Source organism: Nuphar pumila, chromosome 14 (genome assembly GCF_984573655.1).
Source record: "Nuphar pumila chromosome 14, dmNupPumi1.hap1.1, whole genome shotgun sequence".
Taxonomy (NCBI): domain Eukaryota; kingdom Viridiplantae; phylum Streptophyta; class Magnoliopsida; order Nymphaeales; family Nymphaeaceae; genus Nuphar; species Nuphar pumila.
Window position 1 is genome coordinate 20,115,143 of NC_143262.1, and position 19,934 is coordinate 20,135,076.

A 19,934-nucleotide genomic window follows, 5' to 3' on the forward strand; every position below is an offset into this window, starting at 1 on the left:
TATATGACAAATTAATCGATAAATTACTTATTCAAAATAGTGATCTTTCATACTTACTTTACACATATATAACATTTTAAAGATTGAATTACAAGAATCAACACACACACACACACATATATATATATATATATATATATATATATATATATATATATATAAACAATTTAGTGAATGATTGAATGTAATAATAAATTGATTGCAAACATATTGCACACAATGACTAATAAAGAAAATACATGTCCACAAGCACCAGTAGAGATGTACAACGAACTGAGCCGGGTCGGGCTTTGCTCGGAGCTCGGCTCGAGCTCTAAATGAGCCAAGCTTGTACACTACGTTGAGGCTTGAACGGGCTAATGAGTCTAGCATGATCAGTCGACCGAGCTCGATAAGGTTCGATAGGCTCGACTCATTTTTATATAATATAAAATATAATATATATTAATTAAAAAAAATATCACGCCCCTCGCCTCAGCCCCCCCGCACTACCTCTGGCCTCTTGCACTGCCTCAGGCCTCCTGCATTGCCTCAAGCCCCACTTACTTCCTCGACCCCCTGCCTCGAGCTCCTTGCTTGTCTCTCTCTCTATATATATATATCTCGTCTCTCCCCTCTTGTTTCTCTCAGCTTCCTTCTCTCTCTCTTGTCTCTCTGAGCTTCCCTCTCTCTACCATCTCTCCCATCTCTCTCTGTGAGTTGTCTCTCTTTGATTCTGGGGAGCATGAAAGTTGAGCGTGGTGGCGATGAAGAGGCTCTTTTTTTTTATTGGCCTGGCTCAATTGGGCATCTGACCATCGCTTGATGGTGAGACATACTGATCTTCCCGTCGGAATCCATGGTTAGGGAGAGGGAGGTGGGGGTTTGAGGGGATTTGTTTATATGGGTAGTCGCCATTCACGTCGAGGACAATGGTTTGTAGTTCGAGGATACACGTTCTCATGAGTATGCTCTATTCCTCTTCTTCCATCGACCCCTCAGGTTTTGCTATCAAACTCTCTCTCTCTCTCTCTCTCTCTCTCTCTCTCTTCGAGTTTGGACAAAGCCTGAATCGATCCCGAGCCTTGGGATGCACTCTCCTTGTAGTGCCTGAATCACTGAACGAGCAGAGCTCGGTCCAATATGAGCTTAATGGATCGAGCCGAGCTCAGCCCAGGCTCGACATGAGCCGAGCCTGAACACCAGTGGTTGAGGCTCTGGCTGAGCTCGAGCAGAGACTGAACGCCATTTTACGTGGGCAAGCCGAGCTTGAACATGCCAAGCTCGACTCATGTGCATCCCTAAGCATTAGACTTTATTCACTGTTGCGACCTATTCCTCAGAGCATGTACTTGCTCCTTCAAGGGTTGATCTTCTACCTTCTCAGACTCATGAGATTCTCCACCACAACCTTCTCCTTTTGTTGAGGTACCTCATCTGCAAAATGACCCTCACTCTTCTCCTTCGGACGACGACTATCAACACTATTCTACACCTTAGCATCTTCACATTTTTGTTCTCCAAAATCTTCTCCACCTCAGCCATCCCCTTCCCACCCTCATAGTGTCTACACTATCCCTTTGCATCTCATCAATGCCACTGCAGGTGGCTATGTCTCCTGCTTCTTGTAGCCGAACATTAATGTTAGCTACAACCTCATACTTAGTCAATGACTTTTTCACCACTGCACACATGAATCTCCCACCTTAGATACTTCTAGGATAACCTTTTCTTTTGTAATACTTTTGGCTATTAAAGGTGTTGCTTGCTTCTTATTTGAGCACAACTTTTTGGGCCTCCTTTTACTCATGTTGTATTTTATCGTGGCATATGTCGATCACCCATACTTATAGTCACGAAGCAGGTTTCTTTTCTATCCACATGTCAAACCCCTTTCATATTGTATAGTAGGATAGATCAACCAGTGGGTAAGCTATCAATTGCTCTCTTCGCCTTTGTTCTATCAGTAGGTATTGGTGTAGGTGGTGTTGCCTCCATGTAGTCTATTTAATTGTTATTTTATTATCAATAAATATTTTTTTTATAAAAATAAAACATACAAAATGATGATTGAAAAATCATTTTCATAACTAGCAAAAGTTGGCATCGTCTCTTTACATTAAAAATAACATCAAATATTGCATATGCCTAATCATATGCATTGCAAGAAGATAAATCAGGCAATAAATATTCATAAAAATAGAGACAAAAGGTTCAATATTATACTTGTCTTTTCAGTTATACTTTTTAAATATAATACATTTATCTAAACATGCTATCAATCTTAATAGCAATATGCATCATCTCATAATCATGAAATGATGGGTATAAAAAACAATTTATACTAAATAAAAAAAATATTAAAAACAATAAAAAACAAAAAAATCATGGCATTTAATTTGTTTGTCTCAACAAATACTAAAAAATTAAATTAACTAAAAATAATAAAAGACAAAAATATCATGACATCTAAAGAAGAGATCAATTTATACTAAGAACTTAACCTTGACTACTAATCTACATCTTACACATCTATCAATATGTTAGATGTGTGAATGATTAACTAACAATTTTGCATATTGACATAGACAATCAAAGATATAAAAACAAAAAATAAAAAAGCCAAAAGGAATAATCTCATAATTAATACAAAAAACATTATTCCAAAATGACATCTTTTGCCTTTGGATATCCTAGTTGACATTGTCAACATCTATAGCATTGAATGTCATCCTCATTCTCACAGAGAAAATAGAAAAAAAGTTTTACAAAATTAAACAAAAATAAAATTTACCCTTAATTTTAAATGCAATGTAACAAAAGAATAATATATTTATTTTGCATAAGATAAATTTGAGGCATAGGATAAAAAGTCATGCCTAAAAATCAAAAAATATATAGAATAAGAACAATGAAGCAATTTTTGGAGTTATACATTTATCTATTTATTTAACAGAAGAAGAGAATGCCAAAATACCTGACAAGTTGCAAGCTTGTTCTTGCAATTTTGAAGGTTGAGACAAACAAATTCATTAAAATAAGTTATCATATTCAACAAATTTAATGATAATAAATCAAATCAATAGACTTATAAAAAACAATAAATTTAATGATCAATGCACTAAATACAAATTTTCTGTGGTGTAAAGCTCATGACCACATCAGATAAACAACAACATGAAAATGAAGATTTACCAAATTATAGAAACACAACGAGAAATGGAGATTCACGGGAAAATGAATTAGACAAATAAAAAACAGAATTGACTATTGAACATGCAAAGATAACTGAAGAATCATGTAATTCTTTAATAAAATAACTGAATGTTTATTTAAAATAATTGATTTATGCCAAAAAATAATTGTTTTAACCATTAAAGATACACTTATCAAAATATATTGCTGCCGATGAAGTATCATAAAAAATAGCTGCCAAAAATAATCACCAAAAAATTTTGTCAAGAAAAAAACACGATGGGGCAAAAGGGGTTGGGGACTACGAACAAGGCCCTAAAATGCAAACCATCATTTTTAAATAAATAAATATCACATTTAATGCTATTACAGACATTTTGCAAAAATATAAAAAGATTTACATTTAAATTTTGAGAAAATTTGCAAATCTCATATCCAGATTTTCAATATTCCAAAAGTCAAAAAATGAGACATAAGATTAGCATATACAAATATTTATGAATGCCACATATTTAGGGAGCTCCTGGAAGATTATTTACTTAAGTGATGCTCACAAGTTATATTCACGAAAGTTGTACTATGTTTGAGAATATCGTACTATATTTATGGAGGTCTCATCAAAATGTGAAAGTTGGAGACATTCACAATAGTTATTTGCGAATGTTACACACATTTGCGATGCTCCTTACAGAATATTTACTTGAGGTTCACAGGTTATATTCAGGAAGGTTGTATTGTATTTTTGAATGCCATACTGTATTTGCAAATACGCATACAAAGTTTGATTGGTCCGTCAGTGGGAGTGGGCGTCCTACAACACATGTCAATCATCCATGGCAAAGCTGCAAGCAAACGAAAAAGGTGGGCCCTACACCAACCCCCCACCTTGAGTGCTGGCGGCAATCTATTCATCATGACATTTTTCAAGAGATTGTTAAAATTTTCATTTTTTATTTTTTTAGTTGAAATTTCAACGATAATAAAACAAACCTAAGGAATAAAAAAATACAAAGAAAAATGAAATAAAAATAGAAAATTTGCAAAGGAAAAAAAAATTTTTTTTCTAAGATATTGCTGGTAAAAATGTATATATCGTAATAAAATCAAGCTTATTTTCATTTTGCCAACAAATAAGCGTATGTCCAAAGTGTCACAATTTTGCTGATTTTATACAAGACATCACCTTTTTTTTTTTTCAAAAGATCCAAATAAGTCGCTCGATAGTTGTCATTATGCCTCACACATATCCAGGCTGAGGCTCAAGTAGAGCTGCTAAAAGAGTTGAACAAACTGAACATAGTGTGTTCAAGCTTGACTCGTTTCTTGTATTCTTGAGCTCATAAAAACCTAAGCTAAATGAGCATAGCACAAGCAAGCTCTTTTATAAAAACATATATTTTTTAAAAATAAAAAACAATAGAATTTGAACCCTAAACCTATTAAGTCTACCTCAAACTAGCACATTTACAAAATAAATTATTGTTTCAAACTTGTAAGCAATAGAATTGAAAGTTTAAACTTATTGCTTGCAAGCCAAACACTTCAACAATCTTCATTCTATAATATAAAATATATTTATTATTAATAAGCGAGCCTGAACAAGACAAACATTGGCAGTTCATGCTCGAGCGGGTCAAGCCTATTTCATGAGTTCAAACAAGCTCTTTACAAGCCGAACATGAGCCAAGCCCTTAGCAGCTCATCTAGTTTCTCAGCCCTAGGCTCAAGTCTAAGAGGGTGATTTACACGATCTGACTCTGTGCACTGACCACCATCCAGAGAAATGCTTGACCAACCCAAATGTTGTTTGTTTGGTACACCGTCATGGCATCATTTCCGTCAGGCTTGAGACAAAAGCTGGGTTGACTAAGCTGCAACGGATGAAGCTGTGTGGTTTAACACGAGTCGGTTTGAGTGAGCCAACTAACTAAGTCAATAAGACTCTTGTTTGTTGATGTAGCATTGAACCTAAATGAATTAATCAAGCAGCTATGCCTCGCCAATCAATAGTCGTTTAGAACTCGATGCCCGAAGACGAATGGGATTCGAGTTGGGGTCTTACATTTTTTTCTTTTCCTTTTCCTTTTGGGCTAGGTCAAGCAAAAACTCTCCATCAATAGTCGCACATTGGCAGGCCTTCGGTTGATGAAGCCATTGAGATTCTCCCATCTATCTGTAGGGATGCAAATGTATCGGATTTGCAATTTTTGGCTGTTTCGGATCCAATTTCGATCGGAACTCCCATGTATTCAGCTGTTCCGAATCTGATTTCAATCGTAATGGCCATGTTTTTAGCTGTTCCAGATCTGAACTATTTGCGTCCTGGACACTCGGCTTTAAGTATGTAGAAAGGGACACCCTCATAAAGCTGTGGTTGTCTCATGTCAGGTGACAATCCACGGCCATGCTTAACCACCCTAACCAGGAAAGCAGAACCCCGACTTGTACCAAACCCTATAGGGTCAGAGTTTGGTGATAAACAAGAAGGTCCAATTAGAATCCAGGTCAGACTCAAAAGGTCTGATTAATATATAGAGCTGAGTATGGTTTGTCAAATTTTATACTAGACCTAAGATCCACAAAATTTCAATGTAATAAAGAAAAAACATATTATTTTACCAGTATGGTCTATGTAATCCTTATAGGATCCAGGTATGGTTTCTTTTATAGTAGGTCTGATTAGACTCGTGTCCGGACCGGGTATCAGCATCTCAAATCAGATCTGGGTTTGGCCCCATCTAAGTCCGAACCAAATCCGATCCGTTGTCACAACCGTTACTTTGTCCAACAGAGCCATGTGCAGTAGTACTGTGCGGTGCAGGGCTTCTCTTTCTTTTCCAAGAGAATCCAAAAGGCCCAGTGGACAATTTTGTTTCAGGATAAGAGTAAACAATTAAACATTAATAACAAACGCAGGGGACTTCCTGTACATAACATACCCCAATTGGCATTTCCCATCAGCCAAAAGTGTAAGAAGAGGAAATGAGTCAATCCAAGACAGTCAGGATGCTGGAGGTTGCATCTCCAGTGCCTGCAGATATCGACATTGCCAATTCTGTGCAGCCTCTCCACATCTCTGAGATTGCAAGCGAGCTCAATCTGAATCCCCGTCACTATGATCTCTATGGCAAGTACAAGGCCAAGGTTGGCTCCCCATTCATTACCCATCTCAGATTTTCTATCACTGTGCACACCAGTGTTGACAGTGGTTCTTTTTATAGGTGCTTTTATCTGTAATTGATGAGCTTGAAGGATCAGGAGATGGGTACTATGTGGTGGTTGGTGGGATCACTCCTACTCCTCTTGGTGAGGGGAAGTCCACCACCACAGTGGGTCTGTGTCAGGCTCTGGGCGCTTTTTTGGATAAAAAGGTGTCTTCATTCTTCTTCTTGTATTTTTTTACAATATCAAATGAAAGATTAATCTGTTACATCAGGAAAACTAAAATTTTCATTTTCTTCTCTCTTGCATCAGATATTGAAGATTTGATTGTTATGCAAATTTGGTTCCTTTCAGCTTTTCTCTTTGTTATTTTTAATTTTGAAGGACATCCTGGTACCTTTTGTATTTTTTGATTGTGTGTTCTCTTGGATTTCTTTCACTATGATGGTTCTAAGGATAAATCTATTCTCGAGCATAAAGATATCGTCGGTTTAGATGAAACTCTTGCATTGTCGGTATAGAATGAGGGCTGGCTTTAGTAGTCTCTTGTTAGAATCTGATGTAGATCAATGGGTGTTAAATTCAATATTTGGAATTTTAGAGCAGACAAGCTATAGAAGAGATGATGAAGCACAGTTCTTAGTAGATTTTCTTAACCATGGAATTTATGTAAGCACATGTAAAATTTTCCTTCTTGTATGCTAAAGGGGACGAAAATGGTTCTAGAATCAACCAAGAAATGAAGGATATGGATGAAGGAAAAAAAAATGTGTGTTGCAATTTTCATTCCCAGACATAATTGGCAGGGAAATACCACAGGGAATATGTTGGGAAGTGTAACTCAGGAAAGACATGGCAGTTTTGGAGAAAAATAACAAACATAAAGAAAAACAAAAGCTTTCGTTCACAGTTCTACTATTCTAAGTTTTGGGACAAGATTTGGATAATTTCATGATTATGTCCTTGTTACTGCTTAAACATATCAAATAAAAAATTCCTGGACCTTTTTAGGGCAACTTATATAATTTGAGGATCTTTTTATGTTGTAAGTGTAGGACCAGACTAGATGCTCAACAGGGCATAGATTAAGGAGTAATAAATGTTTCGGGCTTTATGGCTTCATGCTTGTTGACGTGTAAAATAGAGCCAACGTTTTGCATTTACGGAGAGATTATAAATTAGGATTGTCCTATCCTAAGATGACAATCAGGAAGGGTATCCAACATCGCTGGTCTCTATCGGAGAATGCCTATCCAAAGAAAGGGTAGTGGAAGATGCAAGTATAAGCCTGTAGGCTTGCATAGCAGTTGTAGGCATCATAATAGCTTTTGTGTGGAAAAGGTGCTAACTTAGATGCTGGTTGAATTTGGAAAAGATTTTACTGGATGGCGGGCAAGACAATTTAGATGAATAGTACACGAATGCTTCTTCAAGTGCTTTGATGCTAGTCAAGATGAAACATTACTACTGTAGTTGCACTGGCATGTACTGTTGCATGAGAATTGAGAACTGGGTGATTTTTGAAGAACTCATTGCAGAAAGGATTTGTTATTGAGTATAAAATTACAAAAGCTGGAGCCAGAAAGTGGGAACTTATGGTGGTTTTTAGTGAAAGAGTTCACTGTGGTAAAGGAATATAATCAAGTGAGGAAATTATTGGAAATGGAAACTTCTAGAAGATCCTTAAATTATTGATGCTGCAACATGAGCTGCCTAACCTTGAAATGCCTGGCACTATGGAAAGGAGTCAGGAAGCAATCCTTTAGTTGGATTTAGATAGCTTCTAAGTCACACGGACTCGGCTAAAAGGTCGACACACCCGCGTTGCCCGTACCCGACACGGGTGCGGCTTCGGACACGGGGCGGACACGGTCAACGCACCGGGGCCGAGTCCGTCCACATTTTGGACTCGGACAACTTTGACCGAGTCTATTTTTGTCCATTTATTAAAATTAATTTTGAACCCGGTCAACTTTGACCGAGTCTATTTTTGTCTATTTATGATTGTTATATATATATATATATTTTATTGTTATTATTGTTATATATATATTTTGTCAACTTTGATGGGTCAACTTATTGCTTTAAAATTTACAATCTTATTATTGTTATATATATATATATATATATATATATATATATATATATATATATATATATATATATATATATATATATATATATAGCCGTATCCCCGTGTCCAAAATTTTTGAAATTGCTCCGCACCCGTACCCGTACCCGCACCCATGTGACATAGGATAGCTTACTGAGGAGTTGTATTGCCAGAATTTCTTAAATTGTTCAAAACTTCAAATCCACTGACTTTGCAAAATCTCAAAGTTTGCTGTGTGCGTGCACGCACATGCATGCATGTGTAGACCTGTAAATGCCCACTACTTGAGTGATAAATTGCAACAGTCATTGCTTTTTAGGTTCCCTCCATAATGTTGGCTGCATCCTACAGCTAAGACTCCAGTTGCAAAATGTATCTAGTAATATCTTCATATTTAGTGTGCAGAAGTTCACACTTTTACCAAATCTGCTAACTAAATGGCAGTTCTGTGGTTCATTGGCTTGAGCCTGTAGTGGAGAAATATCAGATTTTCTGGAAATTTTACTGACCAAAAGACACTGGAGAATAAAACATTAACAACTATATTTGCAAGGGATTCATATAACTTTAGGTAGAGAATAGACTTGATTCACTTATTTGTGCTACTTGTCTTTGCCTTATAGAATGTGGATAAGCATGATAGTGCATGTTAATATGAGACTGAAGAGAATTAAGGGCCTGTCATTTGCTAAATCAAGAAAATGAAAATGGACATTGTAAGGAAAACACAATGAAGAAAAACTTTATTTTCTATGACTTGGATTCACCACTATGAAACTTCAGTTAGCACAATCAATGACTTGGATTCACCACAAAGAAACTTCAGTTAGCACCAGAAATTTATAATTCTCTTAATATGGTTTCTTGTCAAATTGATAGTAACCTTCATGTGGTAATTTGGTCTCCAGTCATATAATTCTTTGCAATTCATTAAAGGAATAAATCATTAAAATTCATATGCAAAATCAAATCAGCGCTGACTACATAAGATTCAAGGCCTACTCATTGATAAATCATTTGATTCACTTCAGTCAATTGAAAAGCTTTTTGTTCACATACTTTGTGGTTTAAATCCATTAAAAATATAGAAGCTATCCTGGGTTTTTTTCCTATTGAAGAAAAATCAGAGAAACATTCAGAAAGCTACAAATGTGTTTGCTTCCCCTCTACACTGCACAGTATTAGTGTGGTCATTTCTACTAGAAACCTGATCCATAGCTTGCATCAATACAAATGGAGACATGAATTCATTGTGATTTGGTTGTCGAGTGGCAAGTTTGTCAGCTTCCATGTCAGTTTCTCCTGGAAAGGAATATGTAACTCATTTATTTTTTATTTTCTTTTAAACCATTTTGAGAACCCTTTGCTAAACATTGAAGAGTCACTGCCCTTGAAACTAACCACCTAGTCTAGGGACAGTTGGTTCTTTGTTTAGTTTAACTTTTTAAGTTATGGAGTTAGTGGCTGCTTCTGGAAGATATTTTAACAATATTCCTATCCCTTTTTCATGCTGCCATTTTCTATTAATAGCTAGTATACTATAAGATATAATCTTGACATAATTTACAAGCTGAGTGCCATACATTGATTTGAAAGTACATGAATTTTGTAATAAATTTGGAGAACTTGAATGGTGATTGTTTGGCGTAATGGCAAATTTATGGATTGATGATAGTGCATTGACTTTTAATCAACATTTCTTTGTAACATGCCAATGATTATATAGCTTGTAAGTCAACCAATCTGATTTAGTGAATCTCAAACATACATGGGCATGGTATGATGATGGCTTTTAGGGAATAGGACCTGGAAATAGGGCTGGTAAACAAGCTGAATGAACCGAACTTGAAGTGTTCAAGCTTGGCTCATTATTGTTGTAAGCCAAGCTGAGTTTGAGCTCATAATGAGCCCGAGTTAAACAAGCTGAGTTTGAGCTGTCTTGTTTATAGAAAAATTACATTGGTTTAGAGCTGGAAGAAATAGGATTACAGAAAAATACATGTAAAATATATATTTTAATTCCTAACGAGCTCATACGAGTAGAGCCGAGCCGAGTACCTATCATTCATATTCAGCTTTCCCAACCTATTTTATGACTTTGAACGAGCTCTTTATTATTCTAGCCATGAGTGACTTGGCTTGTTTCCCAGCCCTACCTGGAAGTATATCTATTTCGTTAATTGTAAGTGAATTAATAATGTGGCATGATAATCACTAATGAATGGATGCAGTGCATTACTTTGGAGCCTGCTTAGCACATGATATGAACGTTATGTGACGTACTTCAGAAGATCAAATCCTACTCTTCTTCAGAAACCTACCTTTCTGTTCATCTTTTTCTTATAAGATTGAAGTGTTGCGTAAGATGTGCCCTGTCTCTTTCCTGAACAACAATATGAGCAGATATTATAATTTTATGTCGAATGGACCTTCTCCATAGACATTTACTAAAGCATTGTACTTGCTAGCATGTATGACCAACTCTGACTGTACTCTTGATTTAATACTAGATGTGAAGATACAAAATTTTTTTTAATCTGCATTTTTTTGTTCAATTCAATTTGATGGTTAGGTTGTAACCTGTCTCCGTCAACCAAGCCAAGGGCCTACATTTGGGATCAAAGGAGGTGCTGCAGGGGGAGGCTACAGCCAAGTGATCCCCATGGATGAGTTCAATTTGCACTTAACAGGAGATATTCATGCAATTACTGCTGCAAACAACCTTCTTGCTGCTGCAATTGACACTCGAATTTTCCATGAGGCATCCCAGTCAGACAAGGCTCTATTCAACAGGTTGTGCCCACCAAATAAACAAGGCAAGCGGAGTTTCTCTGATGTGATGTTTAGGCGTTTGAATAAGCTTGGAATAACAAAGACCAACCCTGATGAACTTGCTCCCGAAGAAGTGAGGAAGTTTGCAAGGCTTGACATTGACCCAGATTCTATAACATGGAGGAGAGTCATGGATGTCAATGACCGTTTTCTGAGGAAGATTACAGTGGGCCAAGGTCCTGAAGAGAAAGGGATGGTGAGAGAAACAGGGTTTGACATATCTGTTGCTAGTGAAATAATGGCAGTTCTAGCCCTTACAACGTCCCTTGCAGATATGAGAGAGAGGCTGGGTAAAATGGTTATTGGTAATAGTCGGTCAGGCAAACCCATCACAGCTGATGATCTTGGAGTAGGAGGCGCTCTAACTGTGCTAATGAAAGATGCTATCAATCCAACACTAATGCAGACGCTTGAGGGAACTGCAGTACTTGTCCATGCAGGGCTTTTTGCCAATATTGCTCATGGAAACTCTTCTGTGGTTGCTGATAAGATTGCTTTGAAAATGGTTGGTCCTGGTGGGTTTGTAGTAACAGAGGCAGGCTTTGGGGCTGATATTGGTACGGAGAAATTCATGAACATAAAATGTAGATACAGTGGTTTAGCACCTCAGTGTGCTGTTATTGTTGCGACTATAAGGGCTCTGAAAATGCATGGTGGGGGCCCGGAGGTGGTTGCTGGAAAGCCTCTGGACCATGCCTACTTGGCTGAAAATGTGGCTCTTGTTGAGGCTGGCTGTGCTAACCTTGCAAGGCATATTGCAAATACAATGGCTTATGGTGTGAATGTTGTGGTTGCAATAAATAAGTTCTCCACTGATACTGAGGCTGAGCTGAAAGCAGTACAAAATGCTGCACTTGCTGCAGGTGCTTTTGATGCAGTTGTGTGCACCCATCATGCACATGGAGGAAAGGGCGCGGTTGGTTACTCTCTCTCTCTCTCTCTATATCTATCTATCTATCTATCTATCTATCTATCTATCTATATAATCAATTGTACCTCGTTCTCATAAAAATAAAATCGATTGTACCTGCAATCGAATTAGCAAACACTTTTTTCTTGTTATTTTTTTGTTAAATCAAACCTTATAAATGTGATCTATATGATCTTTTTAGTGGGAACCAGATTTTGGATCACTGGAATCCTACCTGTGTACAGATTTTTCCAACGATGCAAAAGTCGATGCTCGTAAATATACTAATATTTTTTACTAAAAAAACCTTTTTTTGGGTCGAAAAACATTAAGAGTTGGTTTCCACTAAATCAGACTATGATGAACACATCTATGGGGTTAGATCAAGTCAAACAACTTGCATCATGTGATCTCAACTAGATTGTAGGTACAATCAACCTTCACACACACACACACATGTATATTGGCTACCCTCGAGTGCACTGTACCCTCTAGTAGAAACCACCCGTTCTTCAGATTTTCTTGGTTCAGATATGATCTATATGGTTTACTTAGTCAAAAACATGTTTTAAATCGTCCAATCGTGTTGTATAATAAGATTTTCTAAGGCTACAAAATTTAACAATCTACTATGCCTCAAAAGTTTTAATATTAAGAAAATCATATTTTTACTTCGAAACTGCAATCCAAAATGCATTTCCTAGTAAATGGACCATGCTTATTGCATTCCTAGGGTCAAATTGGCCAAATAAAGCTCATACCTATGAGTTTCAGCTAGAGAGTAACGGACTCTAAAGTGTAGCCAATATATATATATATATATAACCCATCTATTTATAATATAGTAAAATTTACAGACACTATTGTGATGCTTAATTGTCATCATATTGCTGAAAAGTACACAGGTGGACCTTGGCATTGCAGTGCAAAGGGCATGTGAGGGTCACAAGCTGCCTCTGAAATTCCTATACCCTTTGGATGCTAGCATCAAAGAGAAAATAGAGGCAATAGCAAGGTCTTATGGAGCTGCAGGCGTTGAATATTTGGAACAGGTAATTCTTGTCTTGTTGTTTGAGTATTAGCCACATGGTCATTCTTTATTCAGATAGATCCGATTCTTCAATCTATGCTTATTTAACGTGCAGTTTATTCCTTGCACTATATTAGTAACATTCTTTCTTTTCTGGATTGTTTTTCTGAGTTCACATCTTGTGAATTAGGGTTGGTTGGTTAACATTGAATTCGTTGTTATTCCTATAGGCTGAGAAACAGATTGAGATGTACAGTAGGCAAGGATTTTCTGGGTTACCCATCTGTATGGCCAAAACCCAGTATTCATTTTCGCACAATGCATCGCTCAAGGGGGCACCTGATGGATTTGTACTGCCAATAAGAGATGTCAGAGCAAGCATAGGCGCTGGGTTTATTTATCCTCTAGTTGGAACGATGAGCACCATGCCTGGTCTTCCAACTCGACCTTGCTTCTTCGACATTGATATCGATACTGCATCCGGTAAGATTCGTGGTCTTTCTTGAAATTTCTTAACAGTTGTGTGGTTGAGGAAGAGATTCATTCAGAATAAAAGATCCTGCTTTTTACAGTGTGGTGCAACTGCATTGCATGCACCAATCATGTTCTGAACAGTTTGAATGGTACAAATAACAGTTTTATTTTGATCAAGATATATGTAGCAGCATGGTCCATATTCAACGATTATCTATTGCATAGTCACCAATCTCATTCTCGGTAAAATTTCGGCTGGTTATTTTTCAATTTTTTATTTTCATCAAGTAGTTTATCTCAGGAAAATCTCTGTTCTTTTAAAAGTAAAAAGAAAGTATAGAAAATTAGAAAAGATAAAGAAGAATAGGTTTTAGCTGTGTTTTTATTTTAAAATATAAAAAACATTTAGAAAAGTTATAAAAAATGAAAGGAAAAATCAGAAAAAATATATGCTTAAAGCAGACAGATAAAACAAGAAAAAATATCACGATATTTTCATAGTATTGGTAACTATGTTCTATTGCTTATGGGCCAATGACCAAGTTACTGTAATTTGCCACCATTTTGATAGACACTAGCCGGCAGTTCAATGCAATTCACATCCTGAAAGATGGAGTTGCTTTAATTTATTTTGATAATCAAGATGGGGATTAAAGCCCTTCCTTTTTGTTAACTTAAAAAGCAGTATTTGTGGCCAAAATTCTCCGTTTGGTAAAATATGACGAGATAGTGGCATGCAAACCCAAACATACCCCAAGGGAAATCCACTTCATGAGTGCAGACTGCAGAGTCAAGGTGGGAATTTGAAAATCATCCAAAATTATATACAAAAAAGACACTTTTCATCAAAAAATCAAATATGGATCCCAGGTTTCAACCACTTTGGATCCTGGATTTGGATATTCTAAATTTTTATACCTTATATTGTTTTTCAATTAAGGAGAAGTCTTATGAATGAAATTAAAACCAAATTAAACCGATATACATAGTTTGCCAATTTTCCAATCTGGATATGAAAAATGTATCACCAGATTGTAGTTCTGGCTCGCTTACATGCCTTCATAACATCGAACATGATAAGGTTGATTACATGGTAGGATTAAACTGAAATAACTTTTCATTTAGTGGAAGTGTGGCCAATCCAAACCACTATTCATCGAGACATTCCTTCGGTCCAACTTAAATATGGAAGTGGGTCATTTTTTAATCTACATTCAGTGATACGATTTCAACTTGGGGTGGATCCGTGAGACACTTGCATGATGAAATTCATTTTGAAAATTTCAAGATTGGCGACTAACATTTCAAGAAATTAATTGGATAATCACTTTTGTTAATTTTCATCCAATTAACTTTAGTAAAGTCTTAACTCTTGCTAGTGAATTGCAAAATGTGATAGGTTTTCCTTTTTCTTTCTTTAGATTATTGAATGCCCAAAACAAGCGTGTCAATCTTTCAACAATGCGAATGAACATCTTGTGTGGATTATGGCAAATTTGGCCACTGAGAATAAAAGCAACTACCTTGCTATGGTACTTAGCTCAATAACTGGATGCCATGTGATAACTTTGGTATCTAGTAATTGGGGTTGAGTACCTTGTAAGGAACTTGACTCAAGCATTGGATCTTCCTAGCCGCACACCTCATGCCACTGCTACTAGTGCTTCTTGCCCTCTAAAGAGGTTGTCATGCATCAATGATTTAGATTTACTTGGGACTCCATAGAAACCAATCTAGGCTTGCTTAACATATGTTTTGCATGGTTAAGAAAACTAAAAAGGAGGTATTTTGAAATACCTCTATCGTGTTTATTTACAACTAATGAGGTTAAGATACATTATTGTTAGTTACATACCGGACTTCGAACCCTCGTCGAGTGCGCGGAAGCATTGCTGCTTTGCCACTCAACCAAGGGAATGCCGGTGAACTAACAATTGCATTCAAAACATTTATGGAGTGTTTTGAACGTGTTGGGCAAAAATAGAAATAGTTTAGGCCATTAAGAATGACACCCATAAACTCAATCCCTAGTTGCTGGTGCAGTCGCGGTCATATATCATGCCTTTAGTAGTAACTTGACTCGAGCATTAGATCTTTCCTCCTGGACTCATGCCACTGCTACGTGCTTCTTTCTCTCCAGTGAGATTGTCATGCATCAATGAATAAGATTTACTTAGGACTCCATAAAAACCAATCTAGGTATGCTTAACATAAGTGTTTCTATGGTTAAGAAAAATAAAAAAGGAGGTATTTTGAAATACCTCTATCGTGAGTGGTTTGTTCCTTTTCATGTTTCTCAATGATCCAGCCACAAAAATATGTATTTTTTGACTCATTGGAAAGCTAAGAAGTAGATCTAACTGTGTTTAGTTTTGGGGCAGAGCCCAATTTTTCTCTTTAGTGTTCTTTTTTCTGACTCAAAATCAGGTACAGTTTCTTTGACAATATGGTGAAACAGTCAGCCAGTTTGCCTTTCCAAAAGCATATCTTTCCAACCGCTCAAGGGATCGCTGTGATTCTAGCGGCATTAGAAATATAGCAAAATTTTCTATTTCTGTCATTTAAACTATTTTTTTCGATTTCTGATACAAGTGCCCAAAAAATATATATTTTTAACCAGAACAGGGCAACTTATGAGGTTAGGATACAATAGTGATAGTTACATACCGGACCTCAAATTCTCGTTGAGTGCATGGAAGCATTGTTGCTCTGCCACTCGACCAAGGGAATACCGTTGAACATAACATTGCATTCAAAGCATTGATGAAGTATTTTGAATGAGTTTGATAAAAATAGAAATAATTCACACCCTTAACCCATAATTAAGCTCAATCTCTAGTTCAGTTGTTGTCATATATCATCTCTTCAATAGTAATATTAAGTAAGGTAAGGGTCTCAAAGAGAGCCTTGAGAGGGATGTCCAGTTTTGGAGTTGGTAATTATAATTTCTACGAGATGGGAGAGATTGACATTGACAAAAATCACATCTTATCTCTTAGGATTTACCATATCTAGCTTCCAGACGGTGGTGGTTATTGGAGATTTTGCGAATCTCCTCCAATGCTTACTAACTACAGGCTCCCAAACAGAGCCTTAATGAAGTTATAGTACATGTGTTATTTGTAAGATACTGAAATTTCAACTATATCAGGTGTGGAACCATTGTTGCTTTGTAAAAGATAAAGGAATCGCTGTCCATTATGTAGGGATTATCTAAGTTACCCTCATTTCATGTTCCTTTTATGTTTTCTTTTTCTTTTTTATGTTACGCAAAAATCAAGGTTGTTAAATGCGATGAGGCGAAGCGAGGCATTGAGCATGTTATGAAGCGAGGCGTAAGCCTCGAGGCGTAAGCCTCGAGGCGTTGAAGCGTAAGCTTCATGATCAGAATAATAAAATATATAATATTAATAAAATAATGGAAATTTTAAATAAGAACTACTAATTTTCTTTTAGTTATTTTAGTACAAAATCATAAGAAAATAAAATAAAGATTCATCACTGATCTCTGTGTCCGCCATTAACTGAACACACCATATCCATATCCAAATTTGACTTTTGTGTACAAGATCCCAACCCAATCCATATCCAAAATTTGATAAAGGTAGAGTTTAATATGGATCCAGCAAGAGGATTTTGCATTGATAACCAAACTAAGTGCACACCATAGTCACAAATACCGGCCATTTTTTTAAATATCATGATTTTATTGTGAGATTTTAAAAAACTGACACAATCTCAAGAAAAATGTGATATTTCAAAATATCGGCAATTTTGAAAATATCACATCTTTTATCACAATATTTTCTTGTTATAATGTGATCTTGGCATTTTTATATTTTTTGCCTATATTTTTCTACATAGTTTATCTGATATATATTAAAATTTTAAATATACCAATATTTTTTAAGATTTTCCTAAGGAAAATAAATTTTACAGATTATCATGACATTTTCCTTTGTCAAGAAAATCGCTAATTAGATTTATGACTATGGAATACACAACATCCAGACGGGTGCATGCTAGCATATCGGTAATCATGTACACTTTGTTCTTTTTATTATATATCAGGTGACGTCACATGGATACTTATACGAACATGGATGTGATATATGGATTCGAGACATGAGTACATTATATGATTTTTATGCAAGGTCAAACACAGTGATGATATATAATTATATATTTCTTAAATTTAATATATAACTTTTGATCTTTTTTATTATGAAAATCTACTAAAATACTATACATAGTGTCTCAGTAGTCCTTGTCATGTCTTCGTCCTTGTGACATAGAATTTTCAAAGTATTAGGAGGTCATAAAAGTATCTTATGAACAAATGAAATATAAAAAGGCTAAAAGAAATATCAACGCTTCAGGTACTGAGTGTGCGCCTCAGTACCTTGAGCGTGCGCCTCGCCTGAGAGGCGTATGCTTCAAGTACTGAGGCTTACGCCTCTCACAACACTGGCAAAAATAGTGTCCCATGTCCTATAGCCATGTTCACCTAACATAATTGTTCAGGTTTATTGCATGTTAGAGTCTTAGACATGAAGTTATTATTATAGGTTAAAATTGAAAATGGGCCATTTTTATTTTGACCAATTACCAATTGGCACATAATCAATCCACACAGCTTGGGCCTCAGTATGATCCTTATTACCAATTTCAAAAGATTTACTTAATCTAAGGTATTGATTGATTGATTGTACATATAGCTTTTAATAGTAATAAAGAATCATATGCTCAAAATCTTAGAAAAGGATATAGGGTGTGTTTGATGCACATGGTAGGTTTCTCCATGTGGAGAAACTTATCACACAGAAAAAGTTGCTGGGTCCCTCCAACAACTTTTTCTCTCTATTTTGTAAGGAAGTTAATCGTCCAAACAGTGAAAAAAGGAAGGATATTGTCATGTGTTTGATGGTGCACATGGGACCCACAAAAACCGAAAGGTTTTTCTTGAGTGAAAAGAAGTCATCACCATCAAACACGCGCAGGTGCTTTTAGTATGGCTACTAGCTGGCAATATAACAAATGTTAAAAAATTGTTAAAGCACAATATGATGTTAGTCTTATAAAATAAAAAGACAATAAGAAGGTATAAATGTACAAGTTGATAAAAAGCAAATACTACATAAGATTAATTTGATTTTGTTTTACAAAATGGGAGGAAATGTCTATTTGTATCCATTAAAAGCTAAAAGAATCACGAAAAATATAGCATTTCCAACTAGATAGCACATACAGTTAATTGTACAAAATGAATGTCTTGTATGTGTATATTTTGTATAGTCAGCTGTACATATTAGAGTTAGATAACCATAGGTGTAAGCTGTATTGTTTCATTTCCACCCATAAGAAAAGATCCCCATGAGAAAGGCATCCCATGCGTGAAAAAAATCATATGTAAATCCATTTGCAAGGGGGTGGTGGGAATGAATTTTCGTGTAAAATGCATGGTCAATGTAAAAAGAAACCTTTGTTGTTGACTGAGGCAAATGAAGTTGGCATGTTTGTTTCACCTGCATACGAAAATGGGGGGTTTCATAAGTAAACCCTTATTTTCATGTGTAAAATGGGTGAAATAATGAGGCCTAAACCTCAACCTATAGATGTGTTTTACTATATTTTTTTGCTAGGAATCTTATCTTGAATCATGTTTCTTTTATATTAAAATATAATTTTTTAATTCATAAAATTTTGAAACATTTTAGGATGTTCATGCAATATATTTTTTAGACATATCGGATTAGCTTGTTGTGAGAGGCATATTAGATTAGCTTGTTGTTGGAGTAAATTAGATAATCCTTACGTAGTGGACAATTATTCCTCCATCTTTAGTGGCAAAACAATAATGCTTCTAGACACTTAATATGGTTGAAGTTTTAGTATCTTGCAAGTGACACGCATGTATCCTAATTTAGTTAAGGCACTATTTGGGAACCTCTAGTTGGTGGGTATTGGAGAGTATTCATAGAATTCCCAATGACCATCACCTTTTGGAAGCTCAGCTATGGTAAAACCTAAGAGCTAAGATGTGGCCATGGTTTGGCAATGCCATTCCCTCCCATTATGTGAATCCAACTACAATCTCACAGAAATATTATAATTCACAACTCCAGCATTATACACCTCTCAATGCTCTTATTAACATTTTCATTGAGAAATATGCTCTACATGGTTGACCTTCTAATTGGTTAGAAAATCAAGTGTAGAAAAATGGTTCGAAAATTTGG

The 19,934-nt window shown here is 35.9% G+C and overlaps 1 protein-coding gene across 1 annotated transcript; it reads left to right on the forward strand.

The window, feature by feature from the left end:
- Window positions 1-6,086: 6,086 nt before the first annotated feature.
- LOC149816578 (formate--tetrahydrofolate ligase-like) lies at window positions 6,087-13,944 on the forward strand. The gene is made up of 5 exons (XM_089987861.1): window positions 6,087-6,318; window positions 6,396-6,545; window positions 11,022-12,197; window positions 13,097-13,243; window positions 13,452-13,944. Exons 1-5 carry the CDS (start codon window positions 6,157-6,159, stop codon window positions 13,725-13,727), a joined length of 1,911 nt encoding a protein of 636 aa, XP_089843987.1. The 5' UTR covers window positions 6,087-6,156; the 3' UTR covers window positions 13,728-13,944.
- The last annotated feature ends 5,990 nt before the right edge of the window (window positions 13,945-19,934 follow it).